General features: G+C 55.8%; 1 protein-coding gene across 2 annotated transcripts; it reads left to right on the forward strand.

The window, feature by feature from the left end:
* The first annotated feature begins 4,551 nt into the window (after positions 1–4,551).
* Pias4 (protein inhibitor of activated STAT 4) lies at positions 4,552–17,981 on the forward strand. 2 transcript variants are annotated; one of them, XM_052165340.1, is made up of 12 exons: positions 4,570–4,638; positions 6,544–6,710; positions 7,743–8,148; positions 13,829–13,913; positions 14,166–14,207; positions 14,355–14,445; positions 14,540–14,668; positions 14,769–14,874; positions 15,979–16,052; positions 16,132–16,292; positions 17,326–17,456; positions 17,571–17,981. In XM_052165340.1, the coding sequence occupies exons 3-12, from the start codon at positions 7,746–7,748 to the stop codon at positions 17,840–17,842; spliced, it is 1,494 nt and encodes a 497-aa protein (XP_052021300.1). In that variant the 5' UTR covers positions 4,570–4,638; positions 6,544–6,710; positions 7,743–7,745; the 3' UTR covers positions 17,843–17,981. The 2 variants fall into 2 exon arrangements, with proteins under 2 accessions (XP_052021299.1, XP_052021300.1); XM_052165339.1 differs by lacking the exon at positions 6,544–6,710 and having other exon boundaries at positions 4,552–4,638.
* The last annotated feature ends 1,609 nt before the right edge of the window (positions 17,982–19,590 follow it).

Genomic DNA, 19,590 nt, shown 5'->3' on the forward strand with positions numbered 1-19,590 from the left:
TCGTGCGTCCAGCAGGAGGCGCCGCAGGACCGCGAGCATGGCTGTCCCCGCCTGACCCTGGGCGCTCAGCCTTCTGCACACAATACAAGCTCATTGTTTCTGCGTTCGACCGATGCAGACGACACCTTCCCCCCCCCCCCCACACACACACACACGAAACCCTGTTCCAAGCTCTCTCGGTTAACTCGAGGGACACATCTTACGCTTCCAGGCTAGGAGGGAGAGTTAACAGGCACCCGCCTCTACCACTGTGGTCTCTGTTTGCTTTACTAAAACCTCATCCCGGCTTAAACTAGAGGGGACGCTGAGGCAGAAGTCATGTCTATTGATTGGCAGGGACGCAGAGCCACCCAAGGAATGGCAGGCCGAAGAACTAGTAGTCACCTACACCTGGGTAGGTGACTCCATTCCAGTCAAGGTTTACCCGGTCAGCGCATGCGCCCTATGGTCGGGAATTTTGCATCTTGATCGATCGATCGATTTTCCTGAAGAGCAAAGAGGTCCCTGAAGTGAGTGATCGAGACTCTTGACAGCTCATTCTAGGGAGAACTGGGTCTTTACAATCAGACAGGGCAAATGTTCTCAGAGATTCAGCCTGCTAGGGCTGAGCCCAGGGAATACAGCATTTTCCTAACAGGCAAGAAGCCGTGGGTTCCACCCCACAGCCACGTAAACTGGTGTTGGCAGTGCATGCCTCTCATCCCACCAGCCGGAGACTGGACAAAGATTGTCCTCAACTACATGGGTTCAATGCCACCCTGGGCGACACTGAGAATTTGTTTCAAAAACTAAAGAGGAGGTTGAAAATCAGGCGGTGGCAAGCACTTGCCTTCAATCTCAGAAAAATAAATGAATAAATAAATAGATGATAGATGGATAGATAAAGGGGATTGAGGATGGAGGTGGCTGAACTAGCCTGCTATTCCAAAGTGTTCAAAGATGAAAGATTGTGGGAAATTCTTTTTTCTTTCTTTCTTTCTTTCTTTCTTTCTTTCTTTCTTCTTTTTTTTTTCCAAGACAGGGTTTCTCTGCGTAGCCCTGGCTGTCCTGGAACTCACTCTTTAGACCAGCCAGGCTGGCCTCGAACTCAGAAATCCTCCTGTCTCTGCCTCCCAAGTGCACCACCACGCCCGTCTGAAAATTCTTTTTTTTTTCTTTTTTCTTCCCCCCCACACCCGGCTGGAAATTCTTAACCCTGGCTTCCCAGCAATAGTCTCTCAAACTAAATCAAAACTGAGATCCCTGTGGAAAAAATGCATGCCACACAAGCCAGATGCCCTCAGATTGATCCCCAAACCCCGGTGGAAAGACAGCACCACTCCAGGAACTTCTCTGACCCACATGTATGTGTGGCACAGACATCATGCACACATTAATATTAAACAAAATGTTAATCGAGCTGGGGTGAGCTTGGCGAGTACTGACCAAGGGGATTCAGGGATCTGACGTCCACCTCAAATACTACAGGAACCAGAGCCAGCCACAGGCAGATGCAAGAGGCAAGATCAAGTCAACCTGGGCTACAGGAGACCCTTGCTCAAAAAAACAAGTAATTTCATTTTTGTTTTTTGAGACAGGGTTTCTCTACATAGTACTGGTTGGCCTGAAACTTACTATATAGACCAGGGTGGCCTCAAACTCACAGAGATCTCTCTGTTTCTAACTTGTAACTTCTGGGATCAAAGGTGTGAGCAACCATGCCCAATTAAAATAGAATGTATTTGAAAGCAAAACTCTGAGACAAGGCCTTCTTGGGCACCTTTGTGGTCTGGTCTGGAACTTCAGACTTTCTCCCTGGTTCTGAGTCCCTAGAATTGGTGCTAAAGTAGTGTGCCACTATCTGGACTAAGAAATTACATTTCTTTCTTTTTTTTTTTTTTAATTAGACTTATTTGTTTATTTTATGTATGTGAGTACACTGTCGCTGTCTTCAGACACACCAGAAGAGGGCATCAGATCCCATTACAGATAGTTGTGAGCTACCATGTAGTGGCTGGGAATTGAACTCAGGACCTCTGGAAGAGCAGTCAGTGCTCTTAACCAATGAGTCATCTCTCCAGCCCCAAGAAATTACATTTCATTTTGGAGAGAAGCAATCAAAGGCTCTCCATGATCGGCCTTCATGGCAAATGCTAAGACGTTAGCTAATGAGGGGAAGAGAACGGAGTAGTGCTCGGAGCTGACTGGGTGAAAGGGATAGACAGGCGACTGTGGGCATGGGGCCAGATGCACAGCAGCTAAGATCTGCAGAGCTTGCTGCTAGACAGCCGTTCAGGATCTGCAGTAATCAGTTTTGGCGGGAGCGGGGCAAGGACGCGGCAGGGTGCAGAGAAGGGGCTGCGAAGAAAAACGCAGGAAGGTATCACTGCGCGTGCGCGGCGAGCGCACGGCCGGCAATACAGCGGTCCCTGCCGGCAGGGGGACCCAACTGCACGGTGCTCGGCTCTGCCTTTCCTTTGGGCCGGGAAGAAACATTTACATTGAGATAAATCATATTTAAGATTCGGTTAGCCAACCCGGGCGGTGGTAGCGAACGCCTATAATCCCAGCACCCGGGAGGCAGAGGCAGGCGGATTTCTGAGTTCGAGGCCAGCCTGGTCTACAGAGTGAGTTCCAGGACAGCGAGGGCTACACAGAGAAACCCTGTCTTGAAAAACAAAAACAAAAAACCATACTTCTACCTAAAATAAGTAAATCTTTTAAAAAAAATCGAATAAAAGTACAAAAGTGTCTGGGGCTCGTTGGTGGAGTGTTTTCATGGTGTATAAAGAACCCTTGTTAAATCCTCAGCACACAGAATAAGGTGTGGTGAGCCGCACTTGCGAGGTAGAAGCTACAGTGGGGTTAGTTACATAGGGATTACCGATTACCAGCTGAGCCTGAGCTTCATGAGACCGGTTCTCAAAAGAAAACAGTTTTTACTTCATATCTTGTGGGTTCTAGGGAGCCACAGGGAGCTTGCGCTCGGGAAGTCAGGCTCCGGATCCCTCTCTCAGTTAGAAAAAAGAGTAAAGATCGAGTGGCTTGCAGAGAATCGACCTGAATGCACGCGCGCGCGCACACACACACACACACACACACACACACACACACACGAAAGGCGCAGGAGAGAATGTGCGAGCAGAACCCGGATGTGCACTGCACAGGACCGACCAGGCTCATGGGCCACCGATCCGCGGCCGTGGGAGCCCCGCACCTGCGAGCTGCGGCTCGAAGGGTGCAGGGACACCTGCGCGGCCGCACTCTGCTCGTCCCCGACCCTTCTCTCCACCAAGATGCAAGCGTAAACACAGCCATCGGAAGCACCGAGACCCGAGCGGGAAGAATATACTCCTTTAAGACCACCCTCCGACGCTGGACGTGGGCGCGGTCCAGTCCTCCCAATGAAACCGAAGCAAGGGGCGGTGCGGTCCCGGCTTAAAAACCCAGAGCCGGGCTAGAAGTGAGCGCGGCCTCGGCCTCGGTGCGAGCTGGGTGGGGCTGGTGGGTAATTAGGAAGCCAATGGGGACCAGAAGTCTGTTAGGAGTTCGATCCCCGGCACTCATTTTGTGACACCTGGTCAGTTCCAGCAGATTGTCCTCTGACGTCCACGTAGGAGCCTGGGAACATGCACACCCACACCGGTTCGCATTAGTCTCTAAACCTAATGACCTGAGTTCGATTCCCTGAACCTATATTGTGGAACTACACACACTAACTCAAGTTGTCTTTGGACGATCAAAAATTGCTTATGTCTCCCCCCCTCCCCCGCCCAATATATAAATAAGACAGACCACAGAAGAGTGGGCGTGACCCCGAGCCAACAACAACAACCACTACAACAAAGGAGGTAGCTAGCTGGAGGGGCTTCTATGCCCCAAAGAAGCAAGACTAGCAGGGCTTGGTTATGCTCGTCTTGAATCTCAGTTCTCTGGAAGCAGGGGCAGGCGGATTTCAGTGAGTTTGAGGCCAGCCTGGTCTACAGAGCGAGTTCCACAGAACCTATCTCAAAAAAAAAAAAAAAAAAAAAAGCAAAACAACTTTTAAAAAACCACAACTGTTGCCACCGCAAGCCAATTTGAAAACGAGGCTGGGGTTCGGCCTGTATGTACTCTGTAGAAAAGGTGGGGGCTAGTAAGAGAGAGGGAACAGGCCAAAGGGGACACATGGTGCAGGCTAGCCTGATACCCGGTTCATCCCTGGGACCCACAGAGTGGAAGGAGAGAACCTACTTTCCTAGACTGTTCTCTGACTTTCACATATGTACGCACTAAATAAATGCAAAAACTTAGCGGTTTTCTGAAGCGAGAGAAATGAGGCGGCGGGAAGTGCTGCTGTGTCTTTAAGCAGTCGGACTCCTCCCCTGAGTGGGCGTGGTAGCGGCCAGCGCCTTGAAAAATAACCGTGGGGGGCGGGGTTTGGCAATTGTCCGTTGTGATTGGTCAGGTACTCGGGCGGTGGTTCCTGTGGGCGCGTGCGCGCGATGCATCCTCCCGCCTCTCAGACGCGGGGGCGTGAAGGAAGGAGCCAGCACTCTCTTTTATTGGCTCTCGCGCAGGCCCCGCCCTCCAGTCCGGGCCCTCACGTGACGCGACGGCTGGGGCCTCCGGCGGGGGACGCTAGTGGCCAAGATGGCGGCAGAGCTGGTGGAGGCCAAAGTGAGTGAGCGAGAGTGGCTCCGGCCGGGACAGGCGGGTGGCGGAGTACGGACCGCTCCTCGCAGGACGCTGGGAGGGTGGTGTACGGGGTTTGGCGGCGCGGGCAGGGAGGGTGCGACCGGGACGCGGGCTGAGCCTGTGGGCGGGGGGCGGGGAGGCCGGGGGCGGGGTCGCCAGCACCCTCCTGGGGTGTCCCCGCCGTTTACTGTCACTCCTTTACTGACCCGAGCTGGGGTTCCTACAGTGTGGGTACACAGCTTCCCCGGTGCAGGCACTGTCCTCTCCTTTGGGTTAGTTCCACTGGGACAGAACTGGGGTCCTTCTGTGGTCTCGGAAGCAGAAGGAATGCAAAGTGACTTCGCCATCGGGTTTCCTAGGCAACGAGTAGGACTCAGGGCCCGGTGCCCCCCTCTTTCCTCCCCCACAGGCCAGCATGGGGAAGGTCTGCAGGGATTGCCACAAGTCCTCTGATTCTCGGGGCTCAGACTGACACCTCCCACTACTGAATAAGTCAGACTCCAGACTCAGCCCAACTATGAGTGCCCAAGTTCATTTTAGAGACTCAGCCCTCGAGTTCCTCTCCCCACTTGTCAGCTATCGGTTACCTCTTCACTACATCCTCCAGTGATCCTGTCTCAGTCTACAACTCATCTCTAACCTCTACATCTTGGTGAATCATTTTGGAGGGTTTCACTGCTGCCTGGCCTAGCCCACTGGACCCACCACCCCCTTCTTATGTGTTCCTCAAATTAATCCTCACAGGACACCCTGACTGAGTCCAGGGAAGCATTGCTTAGGGTTGTTCTCCCATTTTTGCATTAAGGTACCAAGGTTCTGACCTTCCTTGAAGTACACCCCCCCTTTCCTCAATCTCTTGGTACATGGGCCTTACCTCCCCACTCAGACCCTTAGGATTATTCTAGAGGCTCTGATTAGAAAGTGTAGTCTTCACCAGCTGTGGTGGCCCACCTTTAATCTCAGGACTCAGGAAGCAGAGGCAATGAGATTTTTTGTGAGTTTACAGCCAGTTGGGTTTACAAAGTGAGTTCTTGGCCAGCAGGAGCTCCACAGAGAAACCGTGTATTAAAAAAAAAACTTTAAAAAATATGCCCATCTTTCTCCCCCATTTACCCACACCAAATCTACACCATTTACACAGCCAGACTCTTAGGAAACAGAACTTTGAGATGGGGACATGTGGACCATGCAGGGCTGGGGCCCAGGTTTACTATTTAAAGTTCCCCTTGTGCCGTTCTAACATGTTGGGGCGAGGGCAAAGCCTCTACCTTCATCCCCACTCAGTGATAAGGGCAGCAGTTGCTTCTTTTCTGTCTAGATCTTTGAAATAAAAGCTGATGACCTCTACTTGACACTTTGCCAGCTAGACCCCACCTCCACCTTAAACGAACTTGACCCTTCTTTGAAGCTCTGCAATGGTGCAGAGGACTCCTGTCACGGACCCTCACCGCTTTAAGTATGATTAGCAGCACCTCCACTTTTCTAGTCGCTTCCCTCCAGTCTGACACAACAGGCCAGAGATTCTGTCTTTTGAGGCTCACTGGGGCTTCCAGGAGGCGGTTGTGGTATTTGTGGATGAATGCACCACACTCCACCATCCTGTGGGTAAATGGTCCTGGCAGCAGGCTTGGGGAGGAGCCTTCATCCTTTGCCCATGTCGGGCATCTCAGCCCAGGCTAGTGACAAAACTGAGTGCAGCCACTTGTGTCTGTGTCTGGGCTGTCGCTCCACATCATACCCCAAGCTGAATCTCCAGAAGTCATTCATGACTGGTGCTGGCACTGTTTATAAACTCAGCTCTGGTGATCTGTGCCAGGGCGGGAAGTACACGGGCAATGGTTGGAGGCTTCTTCCTGTGCGCTGCCCTGATGACCCGTTGTTCTCCAGCCGCTCAGGCCATGGCAGCTGCTCAGAAGCCCGACCCACACCATATGGCAGCGACCTGGCTGCTAGGATGCTTGCCGTCAGTCCTGGGTGACGGAACTCCTTGATATCCTTTGGGACCACAGAGTCCTCTGGCTCTAGCTGGACCATCGAGGGCTCCTACCTGAGTTGTGAGGATTTGAGTACAAATGTGCTGTGTGCTGTTTGTCCGTGCTTGCGTTAGGAAGTGAAGGCCACATTGGGAGTGCCCAAGGACTGCGTACCCTAGAGTCCCTGGAGAGTCAGGGTTTCACTACAATCCAGAGGTCTGGGAAGCCTGGTGGCCACCAGGCTAAACCCAGCCCACCCTGTCATACCGGGAGTACTTAACTTATGCTGTAGTAGCTGGCACCCCGAGTCTCAGGTGTTTTTCAGAGCTCCCTAGTCCCAAGGGCCGTGTTACATCTGTAGGACTCAGCATTCCAAGTGACCATGTGGACATCCACTGGTATGGATCCCTGGGGCTCAGACCTCCGGGCTGGTCAGGTGGACTTTCTGTATCTTACAGGCTTCTTTTGGGGTTCATGGACTGGGTCACCTGACTGTGTCTCATGCCACTTGGGGTATGCGTCCCAGCCCTGTGGAAGTCCCTTTCTACTTTTCATTAAGTGGAGACCATCATTAGTACTTAACATAAGAGGTCCCAGGCCCAACTGGCCTGTCTCTAAGGGATGCTTGGTCTTTCCATCTGTGGGAACATGCTATGCCCAAGTATCAGCTGTCATGAGTGCAAGCGGCCTGCCTGAGGGCCTGGGTCACACTCTGGAATCCCCTTGTGTTCTGATTGGTTTCTTTTTGCCTGAAGCACCCCATAGGTGCATTCCTAGGCCTGCCCATCTGTGTCACTGTATCATTCATTAGCTTGGTCACTGCTCTGTTTGGTTTCAGAGACTGGCTGTTCTCATGTGGGCCCATTCTGTTTCTAGGTACCCTGGTGGTGCCTTAGGGGGTACTCCTGGCATGGTTGGCTGAAAACCAAGGTCAGGGTCCAGGGTACCTTACTGGAGGACCTGTCTCAGTCCATGGTGCCCAGGGGCCTGAGACTGCTCTGGGACAGCACTCAAAGGAAGCAGGATTTTGGTGGCTGCCTCAGGGAGCTGGGGCCGGGGAGACACAGGTTGGAGGGTGCCAGCCCTAAGAGCTGCCATGGTTCCCCTTTGCAGAATATGGTGATGAGCTTCCGAGTGTCAGACCTGCAGATGCTGCTGGGCTTTGTAGGCCGCAGCAAGAGCGGGCTGAAGCACGAACTGGTGACCAGGGCCTTGCAGCTGGTGCAGTTCGACTGTAGCCCAGAGCTTTTCAAGAAGATCAAAGAGCTATATGAGACTCGCTATGCCAAGAAGAGCGCAGAGCCCAGCCCACAGGCCCCTCGGCCCCTGGATCCCCTGGCTCTACACTCCATGCCCAGGACTCCCCTGTCGGGGCCCACCGTGGACTACCCTGTACTGTACGGGAAGTACTTGAATGGACTGGGGCGCCTGCCCACCAAGACCCTTAAGCCGGAGGTGCGCCTGGTTAAGCTGCCCTTCTTCAACATGCTGGACGAATTGCTGAAGCCCACTGAACTGGGTGAGTGGTGGGCATCGTCCAAGAGATCCCCAGAGCTGGCTCAGCACTGTGCCCTGTGACCAGCCACCCCAAACCTAACAGCTTAAAACACATGACATGGGTGGCAGGGCAGCACATACTGGCCTTCTCATCACTTAGGGGCTCAGGCAGGAGGAAGGTGAGTTTTGGCCTAGACTGGGCTGCAGACTAAGACTCCACTGAGGGTGTGGCTGAACAGTAAGTCGAGCAGTAAGTAGTATGACCTCTCACCCCTCGCTTAGTTGACTGAGGCAAGAGGATTGCCACGATTTTGAGGCTAACCTAGCCAGACAGACCCTGATTTTTTTTAAATTTATTTATTACATGTAATTACATTACAGCTGTCTCTAGACACCCCAGAAGAGGGCATCAGATCTCATTACAGATGGTTGTGGGCCACCATGTGGTTGCTGGGATTTGAACTCAGGACCTTCAGAAGAACAGTCAGTGCTCTTACCTGCTGAGCCATCTCTCCAGCCCCAGACCCTGATTTTTAAAAGGAAAAAAAAAAAAAAAGCTAGGCACAGTGGCTCATTTCAGTTATCCCATTATTTGGAAGGTAGTTCAAGGTTATCCTCAGTTACACAATAAGTTTGAGGCCAACCTGGGCTAAAAAAGAAAGAAAACAAAAAGAAAAATGGATGTGAGTTCCAAGTTATCAGGGTATCAGGAACCACAGACTGATCAGACCCCCATCCTCTCTATTGTGGCATGGAGTGGGCTTGTGGCCACAGACACTGCCCTGAGCTGTGCACCTGGCAGGTCCCTTAATGTGCCACATGTAAGGGCTTTCTCAGGTTCTCCAGACATCCTAGTCCCCCATTCTCCCTCCTGCCTGCCTCTGCGTAAAGCCCAAAGGTTGGGCCCTAGTACTTGGGGCAGGTTCCAAGATGAACAGTTCCTCTTTCCACCCCGCATGGTGCTCAGGGACCTCCCCACCTCCATTCCACCTTGACTCTCTTCCCTGGGTAGCACTCTCCTACTGTAGCAAGGCCATGTCCCTCTTATCCTGGGACTTGAGGGTGCCTGAGGGAGGGTAGCAGACAGACAGCAGTGGTTGTTGTGCCCTATATCGTGGTCCAGGACTTTTTGTATGATCAGAGGCCCCACCCCCTCACTGAGGCTCCACCCCTTACCTATAACCCCGCCCTTCTTTTGAAACCCTTGGTGCTGATGGGGCTCGAGGCAGAGCCCCCTGACCTGCCCACCCTGCCCTTCCTGTTATGTTCCAAGTGCCACAAGCCTGCCTCCTGGAAGGTCTCCACAGCCCTTGGGAGCCTTGGGGCCAAGCTGACTGGGTGTCATCTTGAGGAAGACCCGGGTGCCAGGAGGTCGGCGCCCTGGCCTCCCAGCTTGCATGACAGGCTTCCTTCCAGCAGAGCAAGCCAGCCGTCACTCCGCCCCACAATGCATCACTGTGCCCCTACCCCCCCAGGGACCTTGGTCACCTGATCTCCGGGAGAGCATGCTCCCCTGTCTACCAGCAGCTTGAACAAAGAGGTCTAGCCTGCCTTGCTGCCTCCTCACCAGGGCACCCCTTCCCTGGATCCCCACACCTCTAGGGGCTGCTGGATAAGAGTGCTGGTCCTGGATCTAAGGCCATGATCTCTCAAGCTCTGAAACCCTGGATTTCACACACTTGCTCAACCCTGGCCAAGGCCCTCCCCAGCATGAGCCCTGGGATGCTAGTTCACAGTGGCCAGCGCCTTTGAGGCCGGAAGGAGCCATAATATTATAGGATTCCCTGGAAGAGCGCCTACTGCTCAGTCTGCACCAGGCAGACTGAACCCATAAATCACCTGAGCACCCGGAGGGGGAGGGGAGGAAGAGACCTGCTGCAGTCTAGAGCGCACTGGCAGCCCCTCTAAAGAGGGCTGGTAACCAGAGAGAGCAAGGGACTCACCCAAGGACACACAGCCACCTGAGCTCTTAGGCCCCCCAGGCTGACCCCTTTTCCCCCCAGGCTGTGCCCTGTACCCCTCTGGGGGGGGGGGGTTCCATGTTAGTTTTTCTAACTTCCAGGCACGCAGGCCCAAGTAGGTAACAGTTGCTGACCACAGCAGAACTGACCTAGGACTAGAGGCCTCAGGGCCCAGGCACAAGTGAGGATGGTGTAAGGACTGGGTAGAAAAGGTGGTATCGGCTGCCATGGAGCTGGTGTTGGCCTGACATCTACCCGAAGGCTGTGTGCCCTTTGAGCAGTTGGAGGGCTTCTTGGGAGAGGTGGCTCCCTGGGCTCCTGTGGGTCATCTAGATGGAAGGAAGCCATTGTGGGAGGGGTGGGGCATCAGCCTCTTTAGCCACTGCTACCTCCCCCTGCTGTCCGAGCGTCAGCTCCCTGGCTGCTGGGGGGAAGCATGCTGGGTTACTTGTTTTGTTGATGCAGTTTTTGAGGCAGAGCTCACAGTGTAGCCTAGGCTGGCCCAGAACTTGTGATCCTCTAGCTTCAGCCCCTAGGATCAGAGGTCCACCCCATGGCATTCTCAGAGAACACTGTGGGAAAGCTAGCCTGGTTCTGTCTGCAGGGCCTTTGCATAGGCTATACCTCAGCCTCCCACACTGTGATTTGTTGCCTGCTCCAGGCCTTTGGTCTTTGTTTGTCTTTAAGGGGACACCCCAATTACCCATATGATATCTGCTCCACCAGATCTGGTTTTCAACACTACCTTTGTCTGTTGTTCTTTACCTTGTAGGTGTTGGTGTTTTGTGGTATTTTGAGGCAGGGTCTCAGGTAGCCTAGGCTGGCCCAACTTGTTATATAGCCAAAAATGATCTTGACCCTCTGATCCTGTTTCTCCCTCCCTGCTGCTGGGTTGGTGGGCAGGCACCCCTGCATCTGCCATCCCCCTTGCTGTCTGATACCCAGGCTGGGCTGAACTGGTTCAGGTCACGGATTTGGGGCAGGACAGTAGCACAGGCGAGCGGGCAGCCCTTGTCCTGGTCCTGCCCACCACAGTGGCACAGGCTGTAGTCCTCTGTGCCTGGCTGCCTCCCCATCTAGCCGTGAGTCCCACAGTGGAGTTGAGTGCTGCTTTTCCCTGTGTTCTCTATGCTGACCCCCATGCTAACTCAGGACCTTTGTGGTAGGCTAGGGTGACTGTTTGGAACTGGACCTGATGGTCGCTGGGTGACACAAGCCCATCATGCCTTTGCAATGGCTGGCCTGAAGCAGACCGGGCCACTACTGTTTGCCTTGGCACACATAGTGCAACCAGCTGCATTAAACACCCATCACCTTAGCCAGAGGGCAGGGTACACGCTTTAGTTGGGCACTCGGGAAGCAGAGATGGGCACATCTCTGAGTTGGAGGATAGCCTGGGCTCCACAATGAGACTGTCTGGTGAGGACACTTATCACCTATAGCCCCTAGCTAGGCTGCCTGGACTTGAGTGGCAATAGTGTCATTGTCTCGTGGTACTCGGGGATACCCAGAGCAGGTCCTGGGCGGTTCTACATCTCCACTGGGTTCCCATTGGATTCCCATTGCCCGCCTCCAGCCTGTAGTGCATAAAGTTAAGAGGGACCGCACGGCCGCGGTGGTGGCGCACATCTGTAATCCCAGCACTTGGGAGGCAGAGGCAGGCAGATTTCTGAGTTTGAGGCCAGCCTGGTCTACAGAGTGAGTTCCAGGACAGCCAGGGCTATACAAAGAAACCCTGTCTCGAAAAAAATCCAAAAGAAAAAAGATGGACCGTATGACTGAGGACCCTGGGCATCATCTTCTGAGGCCATGAGTGTCCTTTCCAGTCTTCTCCCTGCCCTCTGGGCCTTGGTGGTTGCCCCGCCTCAGGCAGAGGTGGTCTGTAGCTTCCTCACAGTGTCGGTGCTTGCCCTGTCCATGTGTAGTGTCCGTGGGGTGGGCCCACGCTGCAGAAAGAAAGTGGGAGTGGTTGACGGAGGGAGGCAGACAGAGCAGGTTGTGTGTGTAGCCCAGGCTGCCCTTGAATGCCACCTCACCCTACCTCACTCCCAAGCAGCCATGCAGTGTGCGGTTGGTTTTGGGTTTTTTGAGACAGGGTTTCTCTGTGTGGCTCTGGCTGTCCTGAACTGGCTCTATAGACCAGGCTGGCCTGGAACTCACTGAGGTCCCCTGCCTCTGCCTCCCTTGTGATGGGATTATAGCATGGGCCACCACCCCCGGCCAGCATGCAGTTCTCATCAGGCCCTCAGACACTGCTGTACAGGACAGACATGAGCATCAACAACATCCTGGAGGAAGGAATGGTGACGGGGGCTACAAAGTTGTCTTCCTATGTCCAAGAGGAGGGTTGCAGGTTTAGGGCCAGCCTGAGCTATGAAGTGAGAGCCACAATGGGTGCAAAGGCCATGAGGCTGGGAAGGCTGCGCAGGGCGGTGGGGCACAACGCCTTTAATCCCAGCACTTGGGAGGCAGAGACGGGCAGATTTCTGAGTTCGAGGCCAGCCAGGGCTACACACAGAGAAACCCTGTCTCGAAAAACCAAAAAAGAAAAAACACCAAAAGGCTGGGAAAGCTGGATAGGTCTGACTGAGGCCACTGAGGAAGAGTTCAGTTCATGGTTGGTGCTGCTGTGGAGGCCCTGCCCTCAGACACAGGGTGGGGATGGGCTGCTCCAGGGGACCAACAGCCATGGCAGAGGCATCGGCTTGGGGAGCACCCTGTGGCCCCTCCAGCAGCATAGAGTGGGACAAGCCTTGGTTGGCTGCTGGGGTGTGCTCACCGGGCAGCCTGGGTCTTGCCTGATGCCCTCGCCTCACAAAACAGAAACCTGCCCTATCCCCTCCCCACCCCAGGGAGGGTGGATGGGCCTCTACCTCCTGCCAAGCCACTGCCAGCTCAGGTGTCTGCCATGGCCCTGCCAGGCTTGCCCCACCTCTCTCAGGATTATTACTCCAGGTAAGCGGATCTGAGCATGCCCATGTGGCCCTGAGCTCTTCCCCCGGGCCCTGCAGTGTTGGCTGCTGCCTGCTCTCGCCCAGGGGCTCCTCGTATGCCTGATGCTGGTCTAGCTACAGGGGTGACAGACCCTCATCCCAGCACTCCACTCCACCCCACCCCACCCCCAGTCCAAAGTCTGCCTGTACTCCCTGTGTGGCACAGGCACCACAGCCTGCAGGTCAGAAGGTTCCAGGCCAGTCGTACCCAGCATCAGCTGTTCTTGTAAACAGGGTCCTGTGGTTGAACAGACAATGTTACCTGATGGGATGGTAGTTGGTTTTGCAGAGCTGGGTGGAACTATTGGTCTGTTCCCCACTGCTGTGCCCTCGGGCCTCAGACTCACCTGGAGTCCAGGCTGGTTTTTGGACTCAGGATCCTTCTGCTTCAGGCTCCTGCACACTGGGGTGGCAGATGCCTGTACTGCCTCCTCCTCCTTTCCCTCAGAGGCCTGCTGTGGCTGCACCACAAGGCACTGCTGTCACACATGCACACGAAGTAAGAGCCCTCTGCTGGGCTCCTGCACAGTTGGCCAGCATTCTGTTGTGGAGCCTGGCTGGCTGGTGGAGACTGGACCTGGATGCAGATGAGACAGTGGCCTACAGATACACATGGCTAACTCTCTGACTCTGGGATACCTGGCTCCAGAGGGATCCAGAATGGGCGAGGCCAGTACACGTCACTGGGATCTCAGGTGAAGGGAAGTAGCCTCTGTGCAGCCAGGCTGCCTGACCCATGTATGTTCAGTCCCACAGAGCGCAGAGAAGCTGCAAGAGAGCCCATGCATCTTTGCGCTGACACCTCGACAAGTGGAGATGATTCGCAACTCCAGGTGGGCCGGCAGGCGCAGGAGCTCGCTTTCCCATACCCACCCATTCGATGCCAGGAGCTGCCCAGGCACATATGGCATCAGATGGAACCCAGGGTCCCTTGGGTGGGGGCTGGGGGTGAGCCTTCTGTGAACCTGAGCTGTCCCTGCCCCATTTGTCAAGGCAGAGGTCAGGCTGGGGTGGCTAGGTTCTGTGGCCACTTAGCTGGTGACGGTGAGAAGGGCCACTGACTCCTACTCTCGCCCCGCCCACAGGGAGCTGCAGCCTGGAGTGAAAGCTGTGCAGGTGGTGCTGAGGTACAAGCAACCCTGGCCCCACCTGCCCCTGCCACCGTTGCCCACACTTGCCCATACTCTCTCCTCGGGGTGACCCCCCCCTCCCGTGTCCTGTGTTCCCCACAGCTGCATTGTGCCTTCACAGACCGTGTCCTATTGTCTCTCCAGGATCTGTTACTCTGATACCAGCTGTCCCCAGGAGGACCAGTACCCGCCCAACATTGCCGTGAAGGTCAACCATAGCTACTGCTCAGTGCCGGTGAGCAAGCGAGGCACCTGGGGAGCGAGCGAGCAGGGTGAGAGACACAAGGTAGGAATGGGGCCTGCGGGGCTGAGCACAGCTCTGTCCACAGGGCTACTACCCCTCCAACAAGCCTGGTGTGGAACCTAAGAGGCCCTGCCGTCCCATCAACCTTACCCACCTCATGTATCTGTCCTCGGCCACCAACCGCATTACTGTCACCTGGGGCAACTACGGCAAGGTGAGCACCAGCACCCAGCCGCCTCATGTTTACCCATCCACCCTGCGCCAGCACCACATCATCCCACACTGACACCCTGACACCGCCTCTCTGTCCACAGAGCTACTCCGTGGCATTGTACCTAGTGCGACAGCTGACTTCCTCAGACCTGCTACAGAGGTTGAAGACCATTGGAGTGAAGCACCCCGAGCTCTGCAAGGCTCTGGGTGAGTGGCGGGGGCTGCAGGGCCTCCTGTTAGGGTGCGTGGCAAAGATGCAGTGCCAGCCTGGGGACGAGGTCTGGCCCTGGTCTATGGCAGGCCAGGGACTGAGGGCTGGTGGGACATGGGGAGCAAGACGGCATGCAGGATGGGGACATCAGGCTAGGTGTCCTGTTCCTGTGACGGGGGATTGTCCTTTTGAGTCATGAATTCTCTGTATAGCAGTCCTGGCTGTCCTAGAACTCACTCTATAGACCAGGCTGGCCTCAAACCTGGAGATCCACCTGCCTCTGCCTCCCGAGTGCTGGGATTAAAGGCGTGTGTCACCACCACCCAGCTTGTGATGGGTGCTTTTAAATGGAGACAGTGTATTTCTGAAAGGCATGCCCCTGACGCAGGCCTAAGAATCCACAGTGCCCACCCACCCTCTGCTGATGGGGGCCTTCGTTGGCTTTGGATCTCCACAGTGGCCATTCCTTTGCAGGACAGGCCTCAGTCACCTTGGAGGTGTTCAGGCCTGTTGTTGTCCCTCTCAACTGGGGTTGGCCTGTCATCTTGTAGCCTGTTGTGAGGAGGGTACTATCGTGATCTAGCTGGGAGGAGATGGCCCAGGTCTGCTGCAGTTGTCATACCTGGGCAGTTGAAGACCTGCTGTGCAGGCCAAGGCCACCAGCTCTATTGTTTGCTAACCAGGGTTGAGACAGCAAAATCACAGGTACACCTTGTGTTGCCCGTCAATGTCCCACAAGTCACAAGGCTTGGGGAAAGCTTTCGCTACCCTGAAGCTACAGATTCTGTGGCATCTCCATGGTGTTCTCGGCTGACCCCTCATTGCCACAGCACATCTGTATGGCCTCTGGGAAGCTGTGCCTCCTGGGTCTTTCCAGAAATGCCATGCAACCTAGCAAAACCTCAGGAGGTGTGGGAGCCCCAAGAACCCCTCCATGGAATGCTTCAGGATTTGTGGGGTTCAGGCTGGTTGGAAGTAACTTTCCCAGCTGGCAATCGGAAGCTAGAGGCCAGCCTGGCTTACGTGAGACTTGCAGTCTCCTTCAGCTGTGGAGAGAGCCTGCCCTCTGACAGACCTCTCCCCTTTGTCACTTCACACAGTTAAGGAGAAGCTTCGCCTAGACCCCGACAGCGAGATCGCCACTACCGGAGTGCGAGTGTCCCTCATCTGCCCAGTGAGTCCATCTGTCCCCAGCCATGTGGGTGGTCATTGTGGGACAGCAGTGTCTTCACACCCCTCTGTCTGCTCTCAAGCTGGTGAAGATGCGGCTCTCGGTGCCCTGCCGTGCAGAGACCTGCGCACACCTGCAGTGCTTTGACGCTGTGTTCTACCTGCAAATGAATGAGAAGAAGCCCACATGGATGTGCCCTGTGTGTGACAAGCCTGCAGCCTATGACCAGCTCATCATAGATGGGTGAGTGTCACCTGGCCTGGGCTGCTCCAGGCTCCACACTCCTGTGTTTGAAGTGTGTTGCAGAGGGCACAGCCAGGTTCTGCACTGAGACAGCTGGCTGTACTGCCCGATTCCCCACTCTAAGCGCTGTCTATGGCCTCTGGTGTGAGATTAATGAGGCCTTTGCTATGCAGAGGACCATTGTGTCGTAGCCTCAGGCTACTTAGAGTCCCCTGTACATGTGACCTTGAGCTTTCAGTCTTTGCAAGTGGCCACCTGCATTTGTGACTTCTGTGTGGAGAGGGAGAGGACAGGCAGGAACCTGTCCCAGAGGGAGGGTGTTGCTTTCCCTTGGGATGCCTCAGCTCTCAACTCCAAACACTGAGGCTGCTGTCTGTGGTACCTGAGGCTACTGCCAGGTGCCAGCTACAGCTGTGTCCCCAGAGCCAGCACAAGGAGCTGAGGCCCTCAAAACCACTTGCCTGGAGACCCAGGCACCTCTCTCTGTCCTTGGACTCAGGAGGGACTTAAGGGTGTCCCCCCAGAACCTGCCATTCAAGCCTGGACCACGCCCAGAAGGTCCTAGCCTTTGATCTGCCCTGGAAGCTGCCACCAGCCCAGCTCTCCAGCCTGCAGATGGCCACTTCCCTGGCCAGCTCTGGCCTTGGGTGGAGTGAGGACGCCCCTGGGACTGGGCATGTGGGTTGGACTCAATTGTCCTCTGTTCTCAGCCCAGCTGAGGTTCTTCCACCACAAGCCCTCCCTCCCCCTAAGCTCCAGGCAATCAATAGCCTGGGCTGGCAAGCTCAACAGGTGCCTCCCTCCCTTGGTGGAGCCCTATGCTGCCACCCCAGTGTAGCCAGGGGCCTCCTGAGGAAAGCTCCCGTTGGTGGCCAACATCATCCCGGCCCTGTGCTGTAGGAAGTCAGTCAGAGCTCTGTTCAGCCTGCAGGGCCTCAGAGAATGTATAGGAGTGAGTTCTCCAGTCACACGGGGCGCCAGGCATGGTGCACTTGGTGCCTGGACCCAGACCTGTCCACTCTGGTGCCCACAGGCTGCTGTCGAAGATCCTGAGTGAATGTGAGGACGCGGATGAGATTGAGTTCCTGGCAGAAGGTTCATGGCGCCCAATCCGTGCAGAGAAGGAGCAGAGCTGCAGCCCACAGGGCCCCATCCTGGTGCTAGGTGAGTTCTACACACAGCACCCGCCGCAGCGCCGCACCCGCCACAGTGCTGCACCCGCCACAGCACCGCGCCAGCCAGGCCAGGTGACTGAGCACTGTTGCCCTGTCCCCACAGGCACCTCAGACGCCAACGGACTGGCGCCAGCCTCCAGCACCCCCGGCATGGGCAGTGGCCTGGGCGGCCCCGGCGGTGCAGGCAGCGGGGCAGGGGCGGCAGGTGGCCTGGAGAACGGCAAGACGGGAGCCGACGTGGTGGACCTGACACTGGACAGCTCGTCATCCTCGGAAGATGAGGATGAGGACGAGGACGACGATGAGGACGAGGACGAGGGCCCCCGGCCAAAGCGCCGCTGCCCGTTCCAGAAGGGCCTGGTGCCTGCGTGCTGACGCCGCTGCGGGGCGCTGGAGGGCGGGAGCCGCTCCCGTCCATCACTCCCTCGCCCACCCCTCCCCGGCTCCCGGCTCCTGTACCTCTGGACTCTCCTCTTGGGGGGATTAAAAAAGTAAAATGACAAAAAAAAAAAAAGTACAAAAACAAGAGAAAATAAACACTTACACAGGCCGGCAGCCTGCACGCCACCTCCTGGAGCAGCCCGCAGGGCGCAGGAACCTCGGACCTTGGACAGCGGCCGGCGGCTGTCCCTGCTTCCCTGCGTTGAAGCCGAGCCCTGACCCCGGAGCGCTGGCCCGGTCGCGAGCAGTTTAGTTGAGAAGCCATGGTGGGGGCGGCGGGCCGGGGACGGCGGCCACAATGTGCAATAACGTGGTGACGCGGGGCCGGGCGTGGGCCGCGGACCCGGGTGGCATGGGGGGGTGTCGTTTTCTAGCCAGCTACCTCGGTAACTCCAATTCATTCAGGTTAACTTCCCCATGGGGCAGCCGGCCGCGGGCTTGGGCGCTGTGGCCCTGCTCTTGTGTGGCCCGCGGCATGTGAGGCTCCCCGGCTGCCTCCTTACCCTCGGGAGCCTCGCTCTTCCAACACCCGGCTGCCAGGCAGATCCCGGGACATCCTGCTGCCCTCCCCACCCGACTCTGTCAGGAAGCAATACCGGGTCCGGTTTGGAGCTGGGCTGCCTGGTGGTGTCACCGCATGAACTCGCCGGGAGGCCGGGGCCCTGGTCAGCCACAGGGCACTCTTTTCTAATATTTGTATTCTAATTTAATTGTTTTTTAAAAATGCAAATAAAAAAAAAAAAGAACAAAAAGTAGCCGGTCCGGCATCTGACCATCTGTGGTTTCTCTGTAGCCCAGGCTAGCCTGCCCGTCCTCCCTAGGAGCTGTGCACTGGGCTGGGGGGTGAATTAATCCAAGGGACTTAGGCATCCATCCACTGATGAGCCTCACCAGCAGCTTGCGTGGGCCACGCAGTGAGTACCTCCCACACAGAAATTTGAAACCAGACTAACAATTTGTGTAGAAAATACACTGGAGTATTACTCTACCTTGATCAGGATCAAAGCTCAGACAGAGTGGAGGGACCCGGAGGACGCTCTGCTTGTGAGAAACCCACGTGTTGGTACAGTAGCCACCCGTGGGGATGGCACTCAAGTTAGTGGAGAGGGGACTGAAACCTCGGCTTGGGAGAGGGTATGTATGCATCGCACTCCCTGCTCAGACCCAGTTCTGTACGACCCAGTCATTGATCTGGGAATGGTCCGCAGGTAAGCCATCGAGGAAGCTCCTCCCACTCGGAGCTGTGGCAGTCACCTGGGAATAGACGGTCAGGCTACAGCAGCCAGGCCTAATGGATTCCCAACACCCAGGTCTCCAGGGTAGACAGAAGATCCCAGAGCAACTCACCCACGCTCTGGACACAACCCTGCCTGGGCTGCAGCTGAATGAGTGGGAAGACGCCTTTGCCTTTATAGAGGCGGAGAGTGGACCCCAAGCCCACCCCATCCCCTTCCCCATGACAGGGCCCCAGGCCAGCTTCCTCCTGGGGACAGGAAATTGTCCACAGCCAGCTGAGGTTTCCGGGCCCCCTAAGCCTGATAAGGTCACTGGAGCTCAGCTGGGGACAGCAGCACAGGGGCCTTCTAGAATCCAGGCACAGCCCACCCAAGGCCTACAACACCCTGAAGCTAGAGGGCCTGGCCAGGACTGGGCCAGGACTTTGAGGTCACCAGTCCAGCTGG

Source organism: Apodemus sylvaticus, chromosome 20 (assembly GCF_947179515.1).
Source record: "Apodemus sylvaticus chromosome 20, mApoSyl1.1, whole genome shotgun sequence".
Taxonomy (NCBI): domain Eukaryota; kingdom Metazoa; phylum Chordata; class Mammalia; order Rodentia; family Muridae; genus Apodemus; species Apodemus sylvaticus.

Bases quoted from the DNA above. Each gene is read 5' to 3' on its own strand.
- Pias4 (XM_052165339.1), top strand. From the start codon at position 4,612: ATGGCGGCAGAGCTGGTGGAGGCCAAA. The intron at 14,208-14,354 runs GTACAAGCAACC...TTGTCTCTCCAG, and splicing joins GCTGTGCAGGTGGTGCTGAG to GATCTGTTACTCTGATACCA. The intron at 14,875-15,978 runs GTGAGTGGCGGG...CACTTCACACAG, and splicing joins CGAGCTCTGCAAGGCTCTGG to TTAAGGAGAAGCTTCGCCTA.